Source organism: Aythya ferina, assembly GCF_964211825.1.
Source record: "Aythya ferina genome assembly, chromosome: 4".
Classification (NCBI taxonomy): Eukaryota; Metazoa; Chordata; class Aves; order Anseriformes; family Anatidae; genus Aythya; species Aythya ferina.
Genome location: NC_140300.1, coordinates 42,281,048 through 42,304,920, shown reverse-complemented (window position 1 = coordinate 42,304,920; position 23,873 = coordinate 42,281,048). Strand labels below are relative to the sequence as shown.

The 23,873-nt window shown below is 38.9% G+C and overlaps 1 protein-coding gene across 6 annotated transcripts in view; it reads left to right on the top strand.

Moving 5' to 3' along the window:
• The window catches only part of ZNF827 (zinc finger protein 827), a 125,319-nt gene that overhangs the window by 86,561 nt on the left and 14,885 nt on the right, over window positions 1-23,873 (top strand). For all 6 annotated transcript variants that reach the window (XR_014692862.1, XM_084518649.1, XM_084518648.1 and 3 more), the window contains 3 exons: window positions 798-1,046; window positions 1,739-1,796; window positions 6,350-6,453. Coding sequence is in view for 5 of the 6 variants with exons in the window: in XM_084518649.1 (XP_084374775.1) it covers window positions 798-1,046; window positions 1,739-1,796; window positions 6,350-6,453 (411 nt within the window). In the remaining variant the exon portion in view is untranslated. The remainder of the gene's footprint in view (window positions 1-797; window positions 1,047-1,738; window positions 1,797-6,349; window positions 6,454-23,873) is intronic.

Sequence of the window (23,873 nt, the reverse complement as noted above, 5' to 3'; positions counted from 1 at the left end):
ACCTTGGAGCCGTATCTTTGAGATTTTGGAGCTTTCTTCTGAAGAAAAAATAATCACTTACCTTGCAACCAAATCAGAGCATTCAGCAGCACCTGGGGAATATCAAGTGTAGAATGTGAACTACAGATGGGCTTCTAGACTATGGTTTTGGTCACTAGATTTAGTACACTGGAGAAGAACAAGGCAGAGAAGGAAGGATATGGGCATATGGAAGCTAGTGGTTAAGGTTATTGGGTGTTGTAATATATGAATGAATATCAGTGATTGTTAGAAAAAGATGCTTTAGAAAAGCGCAGGCCCCAGAATACTCCTCTCATCAAGAAAGCAGAAGAGGAGCAGATCAGGTTTCTTCCTCCACCCCTATCCCTATACCAATATTTCTAATTGTCTGTGCTGGTACTTCTGATGATAAGGAGTAATGGTGAATTTAGAAGACAGCTTCAGTGCCCGCCTTTGAAGAACAGGTTTGTTGTTTTAATTTCAGCTAATAAAGAAAAGAAAAGCTTCACTAACTGGGATACGATCACTGTGTTCAGAGAAAGTGATGTAATTCTTCTATTTACCAATATGTACTGTTTTCTACTCTCTAGCTAAAAATAAAAAAATAAATGAGAGATTTCTTGTATTTACAAGCCCTAGAAGAATATTGTAGCAGTCAGCTGCTGGCTTCCCTTACCATTTTGCAGTGATGTGTTATACAAATTATAACTTTGTAATTGTGATTCCTGCTTTGAGTGCTCTGAAAAATTGTAACATAATTAAATAATAATTATTTTTTTTTTAATATGTATTTGCAGCTGAGAGTTACAAGGAAACCCAGATGGTAAAAATAAAAGAAGAACCGATGGAAGTTGACATTCACGATTCACAGGCTTCAGTGTCACCCAGCCAACCCAGCCAAAATGTTGGCTACAGCACTTTATTAGGGCGAGACATTAGTGAACACATACAGAAGGCACCAGAAGGTCGTGTGCTCCCAGAAAGAAATCTATTCAGCCAAGATATATCAGTGAAGATGGCATCTGAGCTGCTCTTCCAGTTATCAGGTAAAAGCAGTGGAAATAGCTGATGGTATTTAAAGAACAAAAAGAGATTGTGTATAACCATCAAGGTGTTATGAATGTGTGAGATTACTAAAAACTGGAACATGATAGGAATTAGAGCCCTTCTACCCTCACATTTGAAATGCAGAAGTCTTGCCAAATGTTCCCCATAGTTAACATATGCTTTAGAGCACTGTGACAGTCAGGTCAGGTTCATAATATTTGAACTGAATTGGAAAAGCCAAAGTTCAACTCCTGTATTTTTGAAAGCTAATTAAATAATTAGTGACAACTGGTTGATCGAGGCTTGGGAGTATAGGAAAACCTATAGATGGTAGTTCTCAGCATAAATGGGCAGTGGCTGCAGCACAGTGTTCCTGGGAATGTTCTGTCCACTTCACAATGAAGGTGAACCTCAGCTACTACATAAATGCAATGATTGTAGCACTGTTTAATGAATGTTTGTAGTGCACACTGCATGTGGAGCACTAGCACTGATATATGAAGCTAAGAAAAATTGGTGTGAGTTTTTTAAAAAAAGTGCCTGTTCTCTAATCATGTTGTAATCGCTTGTCCTAAGTTACTCTGGATAACGCTGTTATCAGAAAGCATTAAAATAGTTCTACTGGATAAAACTTGATAAGGAAAGCATGATATATGTTAATCACAAAATAATAATGTTTGTTCCTTTGCAGAAAAGGTGAGCAAAGAGCACAATCACAATAAAGATAACACCATCAGAACTACAGCTAGGTACGTACAGTGCATTGTTATCCATAAAGCTGTAGTGCAAATGGCATTGCATAATTTTGCCTGGGGTATGCAGATGTGTCTCTCTCTTGCAAATGTGACCTGATACTACAAGTGTAAGATATTTTCATGCAGCAGTGTAACATATATCTGAAAAATTGTACCTGTAGGTCCAATTTCTTAGTGTCTGTGGTACAAAAAAAGGCCTTTAGGTGAAAATGACTGTTCTCCTCTGATCAAGTTTTCACAGTTGGCTTTAAGATTTATTTATTTTTCTACAAAACTGAAACTTTAAAAAAAAAATGCATACTACATGCAGTGCTTGAGGGAAGAACAGGCTGGCAACTGGATTTTAAGACATGGACCAATGTAAGAAGAGGTGTTGTGATTCAGTCTTCTGTCAAGCCTGAATTTCTTGAACAAAATTTCAGTTTGGTATTTCTACCCTCTCAACGCCTTCTACAGATGAATTTTTAAAAGTCAAACTCTAAGAGACAATGCTAATGAAGCATTTGTTCAAGATTACAGTCACGTTAACACAATAAGTGAAATTATGCAATAATTAAAAATATGATTCAATTATAGCATGTGCTGTTGAAGAAATACATACATTACAGTATTTTGGCTGGGAACAAACCTATGGGCTGTTTAAATACATTAGCAGCAAAGTGAGGTATCCCTAGGGGAAAATTCAAACTTATTACATAATAAGTGCAGCTAAAATTGGTAAAAACTTAGTAGCCTGTGGTGAGGAGTGGGCAGGAATTGGCTTCCAAATCTGAAACTTAAATCTCTGATACCTTCTTCAGCTCTCACCTGGGGCAAGAATACATTAATTTCCTACCTGAAAGCTTTCTAGTCAGTGCAGATGGGTTGGAGAAAACATGCTGGAGAGTCCCTTCAAAGATAGGATAAAACCTTCTGTGCCTCTGCAGCCCCTTCTGCAGAAGTTCTCAGGGTGTACAGTGCCTCCTAACTAAAACAACTTTGTCTAGACAGAATTTGAAAAGCATTTTGCTTACAGAAGAAAAGATCTCTGAAATACGTTGATCTTAAATTTCTAGACCCATCCCATTCTTTCATGGTAACTGTAATAAATTTGTTTTTAATAAACTGAACAACTCAGTAAATGCCCATTAGGGACTTTTTGATGTTACGAGTTGAAAGAGAATTAAATTGAGCTTTTAACTTTTGGTTATTGTGAATGCTTTCCATATTTGCTAGTTTGGGAATTTATGGGTTATGGAGACTGCACAGCCTTCCCATTACTTGTTAAAAAAAACATAAGCCTGAGAGATACATACAAAGATGAATGCAGATATTGTCCAACTTCTCATTAACCATCCAGTGTGTGTTGCAGAGAGGGAGTGATAAATAGTTGGTAGAAAATAGATTTCAATGTCTCATGATACCAGAAGGACTGGTGTGAGAATCCAGAGCTACTTTTGGATCTATCAAGGATAGTTCAAACTGGAAAGGTTAAGGACAGTTCATAACCTCCCCTTCTGGCTGCCACCTTGTTAGAGAGTAACGCAGTTGGCTGTGGTCAAACTCACACTTGAATTTTACTGTGAAGTCCTGATAATGGTTGCTACCCATCAGGGTATGAAAAGCTGCGTGCCTGATTCAATTCTTCTGGGTGCTTTTCTTGTCTTACCTATCTATCAACAGAAGAAGACGTGAATGAGAGGAGCTTCTTAAGGGGAACTGAGTAAGTCTACTAAATCCTTCAAGTTCAAACAGATTGGCTCAAAAGACATTCCCAAAAAAAAAAGAATCAAAACACCCCAAACCAAACAAACAGCTGGAAGTCTTTACTCATAAGGCTATGACACCGTCTCAAAAATAGAATGTGATGGAGCAGGCAGTGGAGGATAGAGGCATGAAGGCTACATTAAGAAAACGTGTAGTGTTGCAGTTTGGCTCACCACCCTACATCTGGAGTCATGACAGGAAGGCATTGGAATCACAATCGTCGTGTGAATTTTGCTGACAGCTGCAGAAAGTCAAGGCGAGGTCATTGTTGTCCACCTGTGAGTAATTGGGGAGTGGAAAGATAAAGCTGTGTCATTGCTAAGAATCTTAAATCAGCAAAGCCCAGTAAGATGCGGGTACACAAACGCTTTTTGCTGTCTTACTCCATGTTGACATTTCTGTCGCTTATCTGTTGCTGTTCCTTCTGTGAGTATTCTTGGACTTGGTGAGCATATACTTCCATATGACTTTGCTCAAACAGCTGAAACTGGCAAGGATTCCTCACAGCTCAATGGCTGAGTGAGGTGGTAGAGCCTGCCATCTGTGATATGAAGACAGAAAGTGGAGAAGCAAATGATCTGGAAGTGAATACACCAGCATGAGATGCCAAGATAAGTTTCTTTCATCTAGAGATCTGCGTAGACAGAAAACTGGAGAAGTGCAGCCAGAAAAAAAAATATCTTAAAGCCTAACCTTCATCACAAAGGACTTCGCACCGTGATTGAGAACAATATATGTAGTTTCTTACTGTGAAGCAGGAGCTCTGCCTCCTTATTTTGCATTGGGGATTGGAAGGCATATCCACTGAAATAAAAACAATGATAGGGCTGACACTGAAGAGGCTCATCTGCCATTCTAGAGAAAGGCAAAAGAGGCAAGGATGATTCTCTAATTCCCTGAAGGCTGATGGTGGAGAGGGGAGATCCTTAAGAGACCAACACAATGCAGTCTTCAGCAGCAACCTGCACATGATACGTGTCATAGCCTGAAATAGATGAGATCTGCATCATTTTGCTCAGAACCAGCAGTGAGCAGCGTGCCAGTGATTGAATTTAAGACACAAGCAGGCAGGCCAACATGGAAACCTGAGTGGATTACAAGATTTTGAAGACTTACAAGAGTAATAAAACTTTTTTATTGGTGTTTTTCTTTCAAATTATTATTAACCCAGTGAAAGGAATGTTGCAATAAATGATGCCATATTTTTATATAGCGTCAGTCTGGTTTATATTATTTCACCCCAGAGTGGGAGTGTGAGTCTTGGAAAAGTTAACTTTTGCACGTGTGGGCTGAGCTGTTCATTTTATCCTGCTTAATCAGCTATCCGCATACCCTGAACTCTTCAAGGTTTGGAGCAGTTTTGTGCCTTACCTCCAGCACAACCTGTCCGACTCTGCTTATGGTTATGTTCAAACTTCTGTAGAAATACCAAAATATCCCATTAACCGTCACATATTGAACAGCACAAAATAATAGCTTAAAAAAAACCCCAAACTTTGAGAAATGAAATAACATGATCGTTGAAGCTGTTACTTGATCACATTAACTAATTATCAACAAGTTTCCCAAAGGTTGAAGAGATCTGAATGAGAACAGAAGTGTGACTCAGTGGAGAACACGATGTTCACTCCCTGCAGAAAGACCATATGTTGGAAAAGCTCTGCAAGTGCCACTGTATAGATTGATGCCTTGTATATCTGGACTGGTTTGGGTTAATATGGGTGGTCCTGCTGCCACATACTCTCTGGGTCTGGACTACCTGCTGTGCAATGCTCCTCAAGAACTCGTAGTACATTCCTTATCCTGAAAAGGTTACTGGATTTTATTGCTCAACAAGAATAAAATGCAGAAATGAGCAGGCTTCCTGTCTTCCACCTCTAAAACACCTCTAATGCAGCAGCCTGTTAAGAAATCTCAATACGGTAAAGATCAGATTTAAATGTAATTCCCATTTTGCTTAGAAGTTCATATTCTGTATGCAGATGGAATACACTACATTAGAAAACAGCTTTCCAAGAGGGATTATCTTTTTCCATTTTTAATTTATAATGTAATGCTTACTAATGTCTGTCTGTACTGTGGACAAGGGATCCTTGTTTCCGTTATGATCTTTAATTGAGCAGGAAAAAAAATACTTTCACAGAAATGCCCATTCACTATTGAAATTAACGTTTTACTGTGTGTTAATTAAAAGCAAAGCATGTTATACTTTTCAGAATCAAGTGGCTGGTGATTTATGCGCTATTTGGGAAGTCACCATTCAGTTTGCTTGTGTGAATTGTTCCCTGCTTTAAAAACCAAGCTGGTGGAGCTAATTTCATGCATGGGATGTTGTGTCAAAAGAGAACTGTTCAGCATAATTTTAACCTAAAATTTGAAAAGTTTTGTTTTGAACATAATTAATATATTCATCAGACTATTAAATACTCTAAAATATGTAATATAGTATTTTCCACTTTTCCTGATTGCCCTTTCCAGATATGACAGTAGAATACAAATTTTTGAAACATTAATTTTCATGATCTACGCTGTGATGTGATACAGCAAATGTGAGATGTTGAAATACTGTAATTAAAAGCATTTTAGGAGGACTTCAGTTTTCACTCTGAGATGCAGTTTTCCCAAAGCATGCTCTTTCTCCACACCTTACCTTACAGTTTGCATAACTTTCAGCATGAATTCTGTAAATTAAATGGGGCTTTTAATATGACGTTAAGGTCAAAAATCATGCTTGCTTTTTTTTTTGTTGTTGTTATTAACTGCTGTTTTATTTACAAAAAGACATTTTATTTTCCCTATAGCCCTTTCTTTTCCGAAGACACATTTAGACAATCACCGTTCACTTCCAACTCAAAAGATCTCCTGCCTAATGAAACAGCTCTTCATGGAAGAACATCTGCACCAGGTCAGATACCTTTTTTTCTTTCATTAGTTCCAGTCAATATAGTTTTTTTATTGTTAGTATTTTCTTACTGTAAACAACAACACCTGACCAGTGCTCCTAAAATGTAGTTTCCTTTGTCAAAAGGTAACTGTCTTTCCATCACAGTAAGTGCTTATTGGGAAAAAAAATGATTTATTTATATTACTACTCTTTAAACTACTATTGTGAATTGTATAAGGAAACAAAGAGTCTATAACAGATTAAACAGCAGTATTAACAGGTGGGTTTTTTTTTGGTGTGTGTATTCCATGTTTAAATGAACTTATGTCTGATTACTGCCTGCCATTCTCCTGTTACTGGCCATTTCCATCTCTCACAGTACAGATGAAATGTTTTCAGTATATGCATGAGTGGCTGAGCTTGGCAATACAATTCTCCTGCCTTTAACAGTAATTTAGAAACGTTTTTGGAAAGATACGGAGTTCTTATAACTTACTAAAAGGCCTCGGTATCTGTGGGTGCGTTCCCACTGACCTTCTGAACCAGTTGATAGGCATTTTATGTCCAAATGTAGCTTGGGCTGTATTCTGCATTAAGAGAGAGAATATAGACATATATCAATACCATTCAAGGTGGCACTAAATACATGCAAAACCTTGATATATGCCTTTACTGTCCTGTTGCAAAATATCTCGTTTGCTAGTTCACTGGTATCTGTTCTTAAATTAATAGCTCTTGAGTTCTAAAGGTCAGTAATTACACAGCCAGTAGTAGTGGGGGTTATTCACCTTTTCTTAGCGATCAATAAAGTTTTGGGCATGTTACTGCTAATTTTCAGCTATAGACTGTCATTTAATTTACAACTTAACAGACCCTTCATTTTTTTTAATGCTTGAATAGTCATTTGACAGCTTGTGAAGTGGCAGATGAGGTTAAGAGCTAGATGTTGTCTAAGGGTAAATATTCATGGCAGAAAAAGAAGAAAAATTGTAGCATAAGGACAAGGGTCTTCAGGCTATTCTCAACCACACTTTCCCAAGGAAGGTAGCGGTTTTTGTAACCTAGGACTAGGTGAACCAGATCAGTTTTGTGGTACTTGTAAGTATTAAAATATAAACCAGGTTATCGCTTCAATTCTGGCTTTTGACCTTGGCATAATATAGAATATTCATATACCCAGATGAAAGACAAGAACTCTTGGACTCCTTAGGCAGTGCTCAATACCTCAGAGGACATGGCCTCTAGCAGTAATGCTCTTACATCATACCAAGATGAATGTCTAAGAATTTTAATTCTCAATAAGACTTAATTTTAAGTGAGGCCACTGAAACTGTGGATGGGTTTTGGTAACATGTTTAAAAGACGTAAATTACCTAGTTGGTTAGGACATCCTGGCGTGTTAAAATGGCTATTGAGGAACGAGTTTTTATACGTTCACGCTGCCCCATATTCTACTTCATGGAATATAAGTTTTATCTGGATAGGTCTGTGCATTATAACAAATATCACTCTGTGATTATAAGACTCCAATATGTAATAGTAGTATACTGAAAATCAAAAAATGTCAGTTTGTGTTTCATTTTTCTTTTTGCAACAACACTGTCATTCATTTTCTGAGCTTCATAATAAATTCTTGGCCCTGAACAGCAACTTTACAGTAACATCAGGAACGTGATTTAAATTTTTAATCAATTACAAGTGTAATATTCATGTAGAAGAACAGCAGAATATCCACAGGTAGATTTTCTACGAGTTTCAGCCTTCCAAGAAGAAATAATCTAGATGGTGCTATGGATAGCTCAGAAAAAGCTTCATCCCTGCAGAGAGTAGCAGGAAGGAACAGTAACAAACCATTGTAAGGGCCAGCTGGGTGTAACAGAAAATGCTGTGTAAATAAATGTGTATGTGGTGTCCCATGGTTAAATTGTACATATGCTTTCGGTTGATGGTTGTTTGGGATTATTTCCTCTCTGAAACGGGATAGTAAGAACTAGAAAAGAACAGCACACAAAATGACAAGAAATTTGCAGTCTAGTGTCATCTTCAACTCATCAATTAAAATACAAGCAGATTAGCTTCTAACAGCCAGCAGCATTCAGTAAGCACTACCCACATCCAAAAATGCCACTCCGTGTCACTGTGACCATGGCTAACGGAGGCTAATGAACAAGTGTGGGATCTGAGCTGCTACTCTGCGCTGCTGCTCTGTGACCTGGCACGGCTCAGGCAGGCAGAGTGGCGTGAGGAAGTGTTTGCTGTAGGTCGGTCTGGGTGGCTTTGGTGAAACTCCATCTCCATGCTTCTTTCCAAGAGAGTACCAGCACAAACTGATGTATCCCCAGACTCCTGCCAACTCTCTGTGTGCAGACTTCTTGGCACCCTAGCTGAAGAAGAATTGGGAAAGTGACATGAACATGGGACGGTCAGATATCTCATGTGTCAGGTTCAATTCTTTTCTAAAATAGGTAACAACATTATGTAATCTTATCATTTATTTATCAATAATCCATCTTAAACCTGTCATCCTTACTTATTTGTATGAGGACACTGTTTCAGAAGTTCACCTGTTCTAAGAGTTGGACCACTCTCAGCCAGAATTTATTCACAGCAACGTCCACTTTTTTTTTTTCTTTTATCATGGTATCCTTCAGCTTTGATAAGTCTTCTCTTTCGTGATCTCATCTGGTGTGCTATTTTATATCCCTTTATTCCAGCTTTCGTTTTTGGAAAAGTAAGCCAGCCAACATCTTTTAGTCTGTTTGGTATGATAGGGTTTCCATTCCTTGACCAGGATCATAGCCTTTTTCTGTCTCTGTTTAGGGCAATTAATTTCTGCAAATAGGTGTAGTAAGAACTACGTATGCTATTCTATGTATAGTTCTACCAATTACTTTTTCAGTGGCGTGAAATCTTTATGTATATTGGAAATGCCTCTACTGATTAATCATAGTCTTTAACTACAACACACTGATGACTTGCAATTCATTTGGTAATCAAATAGTGACATGTTTTTCTTTTCCTTTACAATTTCAGCTGATGATTCCACAGCATGCAACAGCAATTCTTGTTGTTACTTCATAGGCATATGACCTTGTAATTTGCATTGTTTCACTTGTTATTGTAGCTATCAAGATCACAGCTATTTCTTTAATACTCAGAAATTTCTGCATATTTATGCTTTGTTAATGCAATGCTTAAAAACTCGAAGAGGATTTTTAAGTTGGTCCACAGTTCAGCCTTTTAGACTTTGTATAGTAGCAGCACTGCAGCCTAGTGCCATCCTCCTTAGTGCAAACCACTTCTCTTCATAGCCAGTTTATAAGGGAATTGCAAGATCAGGAATTTAAGAGGAAGAGCACTCTCTGTAGGGCAATCTGTAAGATCCCTACGGAGTATGAAATAATTAGGAAAGACCTATTAAAAGATGTGTGAAATACACTGATTGGGGCACTTACAGGAAGGAAAAAAAAGAAGAAGAAAAAAAAAAAAGGGATGGCATAGAAATATATTTAACCTGAAATACAGGTGAAAGGAATTGTGATCAGTAGCAGTATCATAGGCAGGAGAAATAATTAGCATGTAGCAGCTTTTAAGTCTGGTAACCAAAGAAAAGAAAAAATCTCTGCAGCTGTCAGAAGGGGATTCAATAGTCTGGCAGAAGTAATGGTAACTCCCTGATAATCTGTGGTGAATTGTTAATATTTTGAGGAGGGAAGAAAGTAGTTTCCTCTAGTACATAGTTCAAAAGTATTAGATGGATTTGGGGAACTACTTCCCTTCCTTTCTGAAGTGTTTTGTACCTTAATAAGCATATGAAATTAATTGCAGTTAATTTTCTGGATTATTCTACTGTCTAACTAAATTCACTTTTGTTCAAAAATTGAAATTAAGATAGTATTGATGACCACTTCAAACAGTTTGTGGAAAAAAAATACGGTAGTATCAAAGTCATATCCAATACAAAGGCATATTCAAAGCAATTCAACAGTTTGAGCTTTTTCCTTTAAGAACAGCAAAGTGACCTTTTTTGGCCTAGCAAAAGGTAAGGGGAAGAAATGAAAATTTTCATTTCAAACAGTTGCTTTAAAAGGGCATTTTTATCTCCTGTTTTATAAGACCAGTTTCTTTTGACAGAACAGCTTAGTTGTATGTCAGACTATGTAGTTCAGCCCAGATCCCTAGATAAATTAAAGACTTGATCTTATGCTGGTGTTCCTGACCCTCAGCCAATCTTTAATGTGTTTTAATAGTTTTCCACTATCTCATTGACTCATTCTGTAAATCAAACCTGCCTCCATGAAATGCAGATGAGTGATATTCACTATTTCTTTTCCAGTCAGTTCATTAATATCGTCAAAGACTCTAACCATGGGCTTGAGAAGGATTTTTTCTCCATGCATATCTGTATGTAGTATAAGAATATTTTATTATTTTCTCTCCATTTCACCAAGAACTTTGTATCATCTTTCACTTACATTGCCAATGCCAAATAATATTGAAATAACTTCACCTACAAATAATTTTATTAATTTATTTTTTTAATTTCATCTTTTTGTGAAAATTTACTTCCAAAACCGTAATTCTGATTGTGGTAATTGAATTTCACATGGATGAAGTGGACTTCTGGAACTGGAAGATGTAGGTTTTTGTGACTTGCAGCCCATGAATAGTTCTGGCTCCCCAAGCTAAATTTACCACTGGTATTTATTTCAATGAAGAATAGCAAATAAAGCTGCTGTTCTCAAGTTCCTTTTTGAAAATGCATCAGTCTCTTCTGTCACTGGGTCTCCATGTTCTGCAGTGACCTGTAAGATGACAGCCCATGCTTACTTTTCAGGAATGCCCATAAGCCAATATTGAATCAGTAGCATGATACTTAAAAAAAATTGGAAATATTGTGCAAAACAAAAAATTGTCAGTTGTATTTTTACTGCTGATGCAATTGGTGGCATTATCCTATATTTTTATTTGTTGAATTAAATTATGTGACAAAGATTCCTGTACGTTTACAAGCACTGGAGGACTATTCAGCAGATGCACATGTTTTTTCTGTAACCCTTCATTCTTGCACCCTCCTTCTTTTCTGTTCTCTAAGGCAGTAATTCCGCAGTAACTTTAATAAGCTAAAACAGGCAAATCTGCCTGCTCCCTGGGCATGTTTTTGCACGTTCTCCAGTGCAGTGGTACTGATGTTTGTGTGGCCGGATTGCAAGATGGATCGGGAAACTAGCCGACTACTCTCTTTTTTTCTAATAGTTTGTTGGGGTGTGAGCAGGGTGAAGGTAGGGCCATGTCTTCTAGCCATGTGAACCTGCAGCATTTATGTGAGATTGACATGGTTGTGACTGCAGTTACTCTGTTTCCTATCTTCTGTGCCTGTAGTTGACAATAACTCCTGGACATACAGAGTTTAACTTGGACGTGATAAGTAATTAAGCTGTTCATTGCTGCCCAGGTGCCGTATGCTTTAGGATGAAGTAGTTTACATGTTTCTTTCTTCCTAATCCCTTTTTAAAGACACTTTAAGGTTAACGTTGTAATCTTGATGTTGTTATTTTGCATATGTGGCTTAAAGCATCTAGAAAGTAGGTAGCAAGAGCTCTTTTGGTCCAAGCTACAAACACGCTCACTGATACACAGCATTTCTGGCAGTATTTGCACTGTGATTGTGGCCCCGTGCTCTGCAGTGAACTGAGCTTCTGCAACTACCTATTGCAACTAGTTCTGAATTTTGGGTCATCTCTGGGTTAGTTAAGAATGTCAGCATTTTGATAAATTGAATATGAAGTGAGAGTGAATCTGGCTATAGCTTCCGTTTCTCCACAAGTTGCCAGTGACTCTTTTCCAGCTTGGCCTCTTTTAGCCTGCTGCCAGACTTTCTATTTTTAACTTACCTTATGTTGTTCCTGAGACCACTATAACTGCACTGTAGAGATGGAAGGAGACCTCGAGGTTTTTATTTCTGTGGCACTTCTGTCACCCTGGAAAATGTGCTAGGCCATAGGGGACTGTGAAACTCACAGACCCTAAGGATTCTGCTGAAGTGCTCAACAATGAAATGTTGGCATTTAAATTGCCATTGTATAGCTTCCCAGCCATGTACCCATGGAGTTAATTAGAACAATTCACACCTTCTTACAGTTGTTGTTTACTTATATCTGCCAAAAAGCCTCTAACTTCACATTATGGGTAATTCCCTGCTTGCTTTATGAAGGCTTTCTTCGCAGTCCTAAATGCCAAAATGTTTAAAGGAAAGCTAGGATTTAAGAGTACAAATACAAGCATTTGATTTTCTGGTACATTCACAACAGCAGAACCTGTGGACTGTTATTTCTGAGAGAATCACAGAATGGTTGAGGTAAGGAGACTGCTGAACCAGAGCGGTCTAGTTCAGCCTGGCTGCTCAGGACCCTGTCCGGGCAGGTTTGGAGTATCTCCAGGGATGGAGACTCCACAAGCTGTCTTGGCAACCTGTGCCAGTGTTTTATCACCCTCACAGTCTTTTTTTTTTTTTTTTTTTTTTTTTTTCTTAAAAAAAAAAAGTGTTTTCTAATGTTTAAATGGAATTCCCTGCATTTCAATTTGTACCTCTGCCTCTTCTCCACTGGGCCCCACTGAGAAGGGCCTGGCTTTGTCTTCGCTCTTCCCCCCGTCAGGTACATGTACACGTTGAAAAGCTCCCACCTGCCAGGTTGATCCCTCCAGGCTGAGCAGTCCCAGCTGTCTCAGGCTGTCCTTGTATGACAGATGCTCCTATCCCTTAGTCATGTTTGCTGGACTTCAGACTTTTTTTTGAAGTCTGAAAGAACATTTCAAGCTCTTAGCAGCGTTTTCTGGCCCTGTGATGGATTAGCAATTTTTATTGCCAATCCAGTAGCAGAGGGAGTCCACTTGCACATGAATTGACTTACCTAATGCACTTTTTCCTCTTTTATCCCATTTTTTATGTTTATGATCATTTCATTTGCTTTCAGTTTTGCTCTGAGTTATGAGCTTTACCCACCCAGGACATTTGATAAGCCCTTCAGTTTCTTGATGATGACGGTGCCTGATACCTGTTGGCTTCCTGATAGGGTAGAAAAATGTAGTGGTAGTAGATTCACTATGCGGGGTTCACTCCACCAGGCATTTGTTCCTGTTGTTCATTTCCATCTCAGCATTGTTGTGAGACGTGCTTGTTGGAAGCGGTGCTGGAGGTAATGCTACGCTGCTGTCATCACTGCCTGCAGAACACAGTGTTAGCTACTCACTAACCCTCCCAAAATCTGGTTCATTCGGTCTTCAAAAGCAACTATTTAATTTTATTTCTCTTCTGATACCTGTCTGGGGTGAAATTCAATCAGATACTCTCTTTCTGTGTATGTATATGAATCCATGCAGATACCTGAAGAGTAATGGAGAGAGCCCTCTGACAAATCCAACCGATGTGACAGCCTCATAAACGGTAGGAAAATACTCATGACAGAGCGGCAGATTGATTTGAGTAGCTCATTTAAGTTCCTGATTCCCAACGTGCATTTTACTTTGATTCTTCACACGGAAAGTACATCTCCTGGGTACACGCTACCTGGTGTATGCTGTCTTTGCACACGTTAAGAGGCTAAGGGTTGTCAGCCATCGTGGTTGCTCTCTGAAGCCTGATAGCAAGAGACAGATAACTGGCAAGTTGCAGACAGTGATTCTAGGAAAGTGAGATAGTTGAACTGCTGAAGAAGTGGGCTGTGCTTGGCGTAGTTCCACAAGGAGAAACTTGTGAAAGATTTTCAGAATTTGTTCAACATAATTCAGTGCTGAGCTGTGTGACAGTGGTTCTGACTCTTGCTTGTTTTTATCTGTAGCATCTTGTCTTCAGGTTCCCATGATCATCTGCCTGGGCACAGCCTTCTTTTTCTGTGGGCCCAGCTGCCTTGACAACCAGCCTGCACTGCAGCCATTGAGCAGGGGGTGCTGAATTTCTGCTTCCTTTCATGGAATCTCTTTACCAAGCAAACCTACAGCGTTACGTTTCCTTCTAATTTTTTTTCTGGGTCTGCTGCCAAGCATGTTTGCAGCTAGTGCACGTGTGTTGCAAGTCTGTGGTGCGGTGATAGTGTCCATCTCCTGAGCAGCCATCACACTCTTCAAAACTAACAAGGCCCCTTGCAAAAGAGAAAGCATTCTTAGGCAGAAGAGACCATTTCAAGTCATGAAACCTCCTCTTGCTCAAAAACATACGGTGCGTTCTTTGGCTAAAATAGGACAACTGAAGTGTGTATCATGTGTACATGTTTAAATTTTTCTTAACAATCATGATTTATTTGCCATTCCCACAGCAACTAAGGGGACTGTGATCAGATCCTTCTGAGGAACACATGAAACTCCTGGTGAATTGACCGCTCCCTCTCTAAGTACAGCATATGCTAAATAGCTGGGCTTTGCAAGAGCTGCTGTGGGCATATAGGGCTGCTACTTTTCCTTGTGAAGGCACTGCACTCATTATTTTGCCTATTATTTACAGGACCTTCAAGATGAAAAGTGTTAATTATAATAGACAAACAGCAATACATTCAGGTCTGTGTCTAATGGACATCTTTAAAGGCATTTCTATCTGAAAAGTTATGACTTTTTAATGGGTAATTTTTTATTATGGGCTGCCTTTATACATGGTCATTTTTTTCTGTCTTACACTGCAGTCTTCTCATACAGACAAAAATATTTATTTTCATTTCTTTTCCCTTTGTTTTTCATGGCAAATGACATAAGAAAGTAATTTCAGTCAGAACAAATACCTTCTGGTTTCTTTGGGGATAAACCCATGTTAGATTCCATTCGCTAAATCCAGCAGACCAGAAGCTGTTCATATCACCAACATCAAATCCAAGGCAAAATGGGCAAAGGTAACAGCTTCATTCCACATGGAAAATAAAACTTAGCATTTGGGCTTTCTTTTTACCCTTTTGAGTAGGGCAGGTTTTGGTACCTCTTAACATCTTAGCATGTGGCTTTTCAGTTGCTTGACAGCAAGTGATTTTTTAAAAAGTAAACTAATTGTGGAATTTATTATTTTTTATTAAAATAATAAATATGGAGGGAAACCGAGAGCAGGTGAAACTTTAATCAAGTGGGTGAGGGTAGCTGTCAAACCCCAGGAACCAAGCGGGATTCTGCAAGGGTCTGCGCTTGTTCTCGTATTATTCGGGCCTTTAATTAATGTTGTAGGTGACAGAAGGGAAAGTGTGCTTATTAAATGTCCTGGTGACACCGTGCTAGGAGGTGCCTTCAGAGGAGAGAAGTAGAGTTCAATCTTGTCTTGAGGAAGTGAAGAAATAGTCTGGAAAACAGTGGTTATGTCAGTGAGGACGAAATTCCATGCTTGGGTGAATGGTGAGCACCACAAAAAGGAGGATATTTTTTTAGTGTTAGAAAAGCTCCTGTCAGGACTGGTAGGTATGCTTCGTGTGTGGCAGGTGCGCCTTTGGGCGAGGAAGAAGTGGCTTCCTGAGGTCCCCTCCAGCTCCAATTCTGTTACAGAAATTCAGTAGCAAAGCTGTAATGGTGATTAAATAACCTTCTGAAAGAGACTTGATAGATGAGGCTTTTGGCTTATAAATGCTCAGCATGCTGGGTTTTAGGCTCTGCATGTTATTCAAACCCATATGGAGTCTCATGTCCTCTTTTGTCTGTCTTAATAGCAGAATATTTTGTAAAACAGACCAAATGGGAAACTTTTCCAGATGCAAGCCCAACATGAAATAGAAAGAGAGGTTTTAAAATGACTTTTCTCGCTCTGCAAGAGGAATAGGAACACATCATTCCGTGGCGTTTCTTTTCAGAGTTACCTTGGGACTATTCAGTCCTCACCTATCTCATTTTGTACAAGGTTGTGTTCTATGATACTTGTCTGCCTAGGAGGAAATTAAATGCAAAATTCATCAGGCTATTGGAACAGATTAAAAAAAAATAAGACCATTGTTGAAAAAATATCAAAGCAAGAGAAGAGGCTTTTTTCTTCTACAGCTCTGTTTCAATCAGGGTGCAAATTTCCCTGCTGGTCCATGGATGTTCTAGTCCAGCCCTGTTGGGGCCATGGTCAATGCCGATTGCCCCGGTGCCCTGCGGATGCAGCCTGCAGTGCAGGAGGAAGGAGGGACACGTGTTTATGGAAGAGGGAGGAGGTGAATCTCCTCTTAAAGAAGAGTGAGTTAAGGGCTTCAAGGAAATAGCAGATTCATTGCTTATCGCTCGTGAAATTTGCAAGAAAAGCACATGGATTGTTTTCTTTTACAGCCGCAACCAGGTACTGTGCTGGGTGGCACCCCAGGCAGCTCCTGAAAATGCAGCAAGGTGCCTTTTGCTGGATGTTTGCAGTTACTTTCATTGAGTTTTGAATCTTAATTTATTCAGGTCAGGAAGAGGTACTCAGTCTGTGCTTGGGTTTTGGTTTTGTTTTTTGTTTTTTTTTTTTGCATCCCCCCCACTGATATTTCTGGTCGCCAGCTTACAACTCCCCTACTAAACAACTCCTTACTCCTCTAGAAAGGATGCAGGGAGCCGAAAAAAAATGTAATCAAAAGGCCAATTTGTCTTTATTTGTATCTGAATCCTGGATGGAGTACAAGTGTTAGACTCTGCAAAGTGCCCTAAATGTGTTATTACTTCCTCTCTGTGGAAGAAAAGCCCCCACTTCAGGTGGACTTGCAAGTAGAAATTGGCAGAGTGACAAAAATAAATGTATACACATAGGATAACAGTCCTAAATACGCATGGCAGTCACTGAATCATGTCTAAAAGTGTTTCTTAGAAAGTGTGTCTTAAACAGAATTGTAGGGAAGAAACACAAAGGGTAGAAACCTATTGGCAATACAGAAATTAATCAACTGTGTTTAAAAAATAATAGGCAATAGGAGCAAATTATACTTTCATAAGTTCATTTGTATTCACTATTGTAGCACCCAAAATAAATGTTACAAATGGTGTAAATGGAGGAGCTAAAAGTGAGGGCCACCTGCTTGAGAGTGAATTGGAGGGGGGGCTTATGCAAATTCATTGTGGTGCATCTTGCAGCTATCATGGAGAGAGTTTCAGGGGGATGTTGTAGTATTCTATTAAAATAAAGCATAGGACAACAGGGAGCACATTATAAATTTTTTCTCTGACAATAGATACAAAATTTAACTTATTTATAATAGCTATTATTTCTAAACAAGAAAAAGTTATGTTGATGGAGCTTTTTGCTACTCAGGGGACTAATAGCTCTATTGGCTGACAATGAGCAGACAAGCTTTCAAAAACACAATTTGGGGGAATTTGCTGCTAATTTCTTTCCCTTTCTTGCAATGTCTCAACTCTGTCTAAGAAATAAACCAGTTTCCATGTGGACCATATTGCATTATCTCACTTACAGTTATGAAACCAAGCTGACTTTCTTCACTGTGGTAACTGAATGATAAAGGAACTGCTGGAGCCTGTGCAGTGAGCGAGATGGACTCTTCCATGACCACTACTTTTCTGGTCAGAAATTACAGCTCAAGGCCTTATTTTGCAAAGCAATGTATTTCAAGAAATGCCTGGGAAATTATTGCAGCTTTAGGATTTATTAAAAATCTGCAACTCCAGCCACCTTTCACAGAATTTACAAACAGACTGATTTAAATTTTGAACTGGGAAGGAAATTTCTGTTTTCTTGGTTGTTTCTAAAGTTTTGAGTTTAAAGCATACAGTAAAAGCAAATCTGAAACCTTGATAATGCAGCTGAAGATTATCCCAAACCTCAGTGCTTGGTCAGAAGTTCTCTGTTTCATAAGTGAAGCTGTAAGAGGAGTTGATTTTGAAACAAGGGTGGGAAGTGGACATGTGCTTTGAAGTCAGTGTACCCCTACCTTATCTTTGTCATAATATGGATTTTATTCTTTTTAATCTTTCGATTTTCCTTTTTTTTTTTTTCGCCACAAAAAACAGCATCTTTATCAGTTCTCAGTGATCTTCTCAAGTGTTGTCATCTATCATTGTGCATTTGGAATAACTCAATGCATTATATTAATGTTTCTTTTTGTGGGTTATGCAAACTCTTTATTGAAATACTTCCAAGTTTTGTTGCTCGATGGCTTCAGAAAGAACAACTTAAGCACCACACTTCTAATACATAAAGTCATTTGGTTTCTATTTTCTCCCATATCAAGGATTTTAAATTACCATAACATTGACTATCTTTTGCCATATTCTATAGTAATGTTAATTAGTTCTGAAGAATTTAAGAAAAAATAAATAAATAAGAGCCTGTAACTTAGTTGGTAAAGTTGCTTTATTTAGCAATGAGGGGTCCTGTGCTTCCTCTGTGCGTTTTTTTTTTTTTGTGTGTCATTCAGACAGATTGGGTGCAGGTTTTCAAGATTTATGAAATAAAAAGTACAAGTCCCCTTGCAGGTGGAATTACAGTTTGTATATTTGGGTAGTAATTTTTATTATTATTATTATTTATTGCTGTTGTTATTAAAAACTCCCAAAATAACTTCTCCTATCTGATGCAGGGTTACATAGGCCCTTCCTTTGTTCATGCTTCAAACTCGGTAGCTTGGGCACAGGGCCCTGCTGCCAGCACTACACGTCTCCCAGGCTGCGCAGGCTCACCTCTGGCCAGCCAGAACACAAGCAAGAGGACTTGGGTTTGTCTGAACAGATGCCCCTGAACTGGTATTGCAGCACTTACTGCCTTTAATAGCTACAAAAAGTCATTAAAAGAAAGCACACAAAGGTGTCAGGCAAAACAGCTTGGAATTTCAGCTGAACCTTGTTTTTATTTATATACGTTTTTCTTATTTAGTTTTATGGGGAGCACAGATTTTTGTTTTTATGCCAAAAAGCTGTTGCTTATCACTGGCTAATAGTGGATGAGTCTGCTCACAGTAAAAGATAAATCCCAAAATAAGACCAGACAGGTTGCTGTGACGCTGGCAGTGACAAATGAAGACTGCAGGACCACTAAGGATCACAGATCCCTTAGATAACTAGCAAGACATATCTTACTTAAGAACTTCAGTATCTGGAAGGATTCCACCATTTATTTTAACTGACTTACTAGAAATAAGAGTTCTGGTGCCACAAATAAAACCTTTGTGAAAGTAAGTTGGGAAGGGAGTAAGATATATAGTATCTGGAGCATTGCAATTTCATACACTCAATATATTTTTGAGCTTGCAAGCCCTTCTCAGGCTTTCAGCAAACAAGCTTCCAGCAAATCCTTAATTACATACTGCACAAAAGAAGTTCTTGATTTTTAAATACTGTGTGCTTGCCAGAGGTGATAGATGAACACGTAGGTGGAAGGCTCCAAAGCAGTAAAATGCATCTTTGATGATGTGGACACTGCAGAGAGCAAAAAGACATAATAACATGGAAGAAAAGCAGAGGAAGAAGGAAAAAAAAAAAAAAAAAGAAAAAACAAAAAACTGTGACCAAATACGTGTTTTTAAAGTAGCGTTTGTGTGATTGCCTGATCTGAATGCCTTGTTTCTGAATAAATCATTTCTTGAACTTCTACTTTTTTAGATGCAACAAAATAGAAATAACCTTACGAATGGGACAAGCTCTTGTGACGTTCCGATTCAGCTGCATACAGTGTATTTACTTCCTGGGTAACAGTGAGGTACTTGAAAGGTGGCGGACAGGCTAGCAGCAATCCATTTCAGGCTGGTAGGAACCAAAAGTTATCTGGTGACTGTTGAATTGCCTAAGTTTTCCACAGCCAAGCTGAGGTATCCTGTCATGGAACATCTGCACTACTATTTGTGTAGGTCCTCTAGCCATGAGGATCATAGAAACCTGGTTACTTTATCCAGCACTGTTTGCTGGTCAGTTTATTCATTTTCTGTTTTTGTGGAGTTTTTTAGATGCTTTCTCCCTTGGGAGCTTCCTTCTACATCTCATATACTTTTCATCAAGTTTCCTCCCTGAGGAGTATGAGGAGGGAGGTATTGCACATTTCGTTTTCCCTCTTTTTGCATCAGCTATTATCTACCTTTTCCCAGTTCGTTTCTTGTTGTGAGTTCGGCCATCTCTACCTCTTAGTGCTCAGCTGTCCCGTGTGACCGTTCTGCCACCAGTTCCTCTAGGCATCTAACTTGTTTTCTTCATCACGTTTTGCTTGCAAGGGGGATTGATCAAAATAGTCCAACCACCACTCTCTGCTTTCTCCCTTCACAGAATTTCTGCTCACTTCGTTTTAAAAATCACTTGATTTCTTCTTGACTGTCTACGTGGTATCAAACTGCCTGAATAACCCAAGGTGTAAATGTGATACACGCTCCCAGAAGAATGGAGATGATACATGTTGACCTTCCTTGCTAGGTCTCATCAGCACCTCTCTCTCACTTCTACCTTTTTAAGGAATGCTTATTGCAGAGGACGATCTATTTAATTTTTATCTATAGTATTCTCTGTGACTCTAAGGATCTGTCCTTGTGGAGTTTGTTGCTTCTGAGGTCTACAGAGTTGTGAAGATGAAACAGAGAAGCAGCTGTTTCAGTGAGTTATAGGGTGTCAGAGCAGACAGTAAACCAGCAGTGGTTATAAACATCAATTTATCTTCTTTGAAAAATGCTTCATCATATGTATTTTGGTTGTTTTCTTATCTTTATATTTTTCAGTTAAATAGTGGCTTCATTCTTTCAGTTATTGGTCTAAAGTTACAAAGCTAAGCATTGCAGTGAACCACAGATTGAAATACAATGCAGTATAAAGCACCGTGAAGCAGTAATTGAAAAACACACAAGCTAAGTAAAAGAAAATAAGTAATCAAAGTACAACGTATCAGAGCCCAAATCCAGTCTCTTGGGAAGTTTCTTCCTATGTGAGAGCTTCTAGCAGTCACAGTGCTGATTTAGTGACTCTAGACAGGTACTTATGCATTCAGGTCACACTTTGTTCTCTTCATTTACAGCTTCAGCCAGGTACGGTATCCTCTCTCGGCATTTGTCAGAAGTCAGACTAAGGCTTTTCAGAAGGGGTGGTTAACGCGCTCTTCAGAGCGGTATTACCGCTTTGAGGGTACAACAAACGAGTTCACTGCTAAATGTGAAAACTGAAAATACACACATGTTCAGAATTATCACTAACAGCTTAGGAAAGGGGTAGGTAGTAATTAGCTCAAGCCACTGGGCTTTGCCTACCAGAAATTAATCTATTTGAAGGGGCAAGGGGAGGGATGAAGCAACATTTCTGCAGCTGTTATCTGCCGTACCCTCACCACAGGGAAACTTGAAGTGGGGACAGTCCCAGCTCTTTCTAACCCCGTCGGGAATGGTTGGCTTTAATACAGGTACTTGTTATGAAGTTGACTTGGGGTTAGTAGGGAAGTGATGCCAGGTGATTCAGAAGGGCAGGAAAGGTGACCATAAAAATGTGTTTCACTAAATTTCATGAAGTTTTACGTTTTTATTAAAAAAAATAAAAAATCTAGGTCTTAAAACTTTCATGCAAAACTATTTCAAAATAATTTTATTACTAACCCTTAATATACCGAGTCTTAAACTATTACTTTTTAATGATGTACTGAAGAACTTGGAGGCCTTCCATTTTACTAAGCATACTTTGTTTTAAACTCCAAGACCTATGCAGCCTCTTAGTTATTTAATAATTTCAGTATTATTTTGTCCTTTTTTTTAACACAAATGCTTTGGAATTTGCTGTTGAATGTTTAAAGAAGAAAACTTATGTCAGGTCTTTTTTTTTTATTATTATTTTTTAAGTATGGGAATGTCTTGGTGGAAGATGGATTTCTATGAGGCATCTCTCACAATGGTGATTTATTATTTGATGTTAGTTGGTCTCAGTCCATCTTCCTTCTGGCCACTGCATGACCCTCTGTGTAAAGTATTCTTAAAACGATGCTTTCTTGGTAAACACTTTGGGACGCACAGGGAACGCTGTGCACAAAGCAGTGTTACGGTCTCAGAGTCGCTGGACGTGTACTCGCTTCACAGAAAAGGCCATTCCCTGGCATTAACTAGAGACAGAGCCCAGGGACTGAATGTGGATGTTGACTCACCTGATTCTCAGGTCACTGGCCAGGTGAGGTACTGTGTGTGTTTTGGGAAGATGTCTGGACCACCACGTGGACACAGGGCTTCAGTGTCCAGGCTGCAGACAGAGCTTTCCAGAGGGTGAGGCGAGTAGGAATAGGTGGTTTCCCTCGGAGCTGAAAAATCTCCCACAAAGTGCTGAGGCTCCTGCTGCACCAGAGACCAGCTCTGGTTTGCCATGAACAAACTAAGAAGCTCGCTCAAAAGAAAAAGCACTTTGCTGTAGAGAGAAGATTCAGCAGAAAGGGAAGAAAGAAGCACTGTAGGTAGTGCTTCTTTACACTAACTGTTAATGTAGTTAGTGTAGTTCGGAGGTATTCACTCCAGGAATAAATCTTTAAAGTAAACAGAAGTACTTTCAAAACACCTACAGTATCCTCTTTTGCATCAATGAAAAATACGCAGCCGCTTTGCGAGGAACTAGCTTTCACCAGCTCAAGATAACCAGAAGGTTGATATTTTTCCAACTTCCTATGAGCTTCCCAGAACTGATAGCTATAAATCTGCCAGGGGGAAGAGGATATTTCTCCTCCTTAAGTGATAAAAGCGGGCTGATGATTAATGCTGAAATGAATTGTTAAGAGACTTATTTACTCCTAATTGAGCCTACTTGTTTGGTATGTGTCCCAATTAATTCATTTTTGTTGTGACCATATTGAAGCAACCTGCACCTGTGTGACCTTCTCTTATAATTATTACCACGTGCCTCTTTTAAAGCACTGTTTCAATGATGTACTCAAGAAGCTCTGCTGAAATAACTGTAATGTTAGTACAGAGTCAGATTTTTCCATTGTTTTGAATTCGAGGATGGTAACGAAAAGAATCATTTGTTGTTCGAGTTCCTGGAGGTTAGGGGTCACGGTCCCTTAGGGGGTGGGGGCAAGGGTCTTCCATTTTTAATTTCACAAAGTGACTATTTTGAAGAGGCAGGACTTGTTTCATGACTAGAAATTTTGTAAGAACCACTGTGTTGTTGTTGGATGGTAGTACTCAGAGGTGCCTCGTAATTTCTGAGTTGTGCTGACCATTGTACACACACAAGGTCACAGGAGGAAGGAACAGGAGCTGAAACCAGGCTGGCAAATACAACCATCCATAAACTTGCTGTGTGCAATCTCAGCCCTAAATGAGGCACTGTTTGTGTTATCATTTAAATTAATTACAGTATTTGACAACTATTTGCCTAAATCACAGTAGTGAGATGGACGCCTATCTGTGAATGAGAGACTCTTCCAGACATACTAACCAGATTTGCAGTGGTAGGTGCTGCTGCCTGTACACGTGGGCATTTATTCCTCAGTGTTGCACTGGATGAAGATTTCACTGTTTTGTACCAACCTCCAAGGTAGCAGCTTAAGCTCAGTAAGATATTTTTGCACTCCTGTT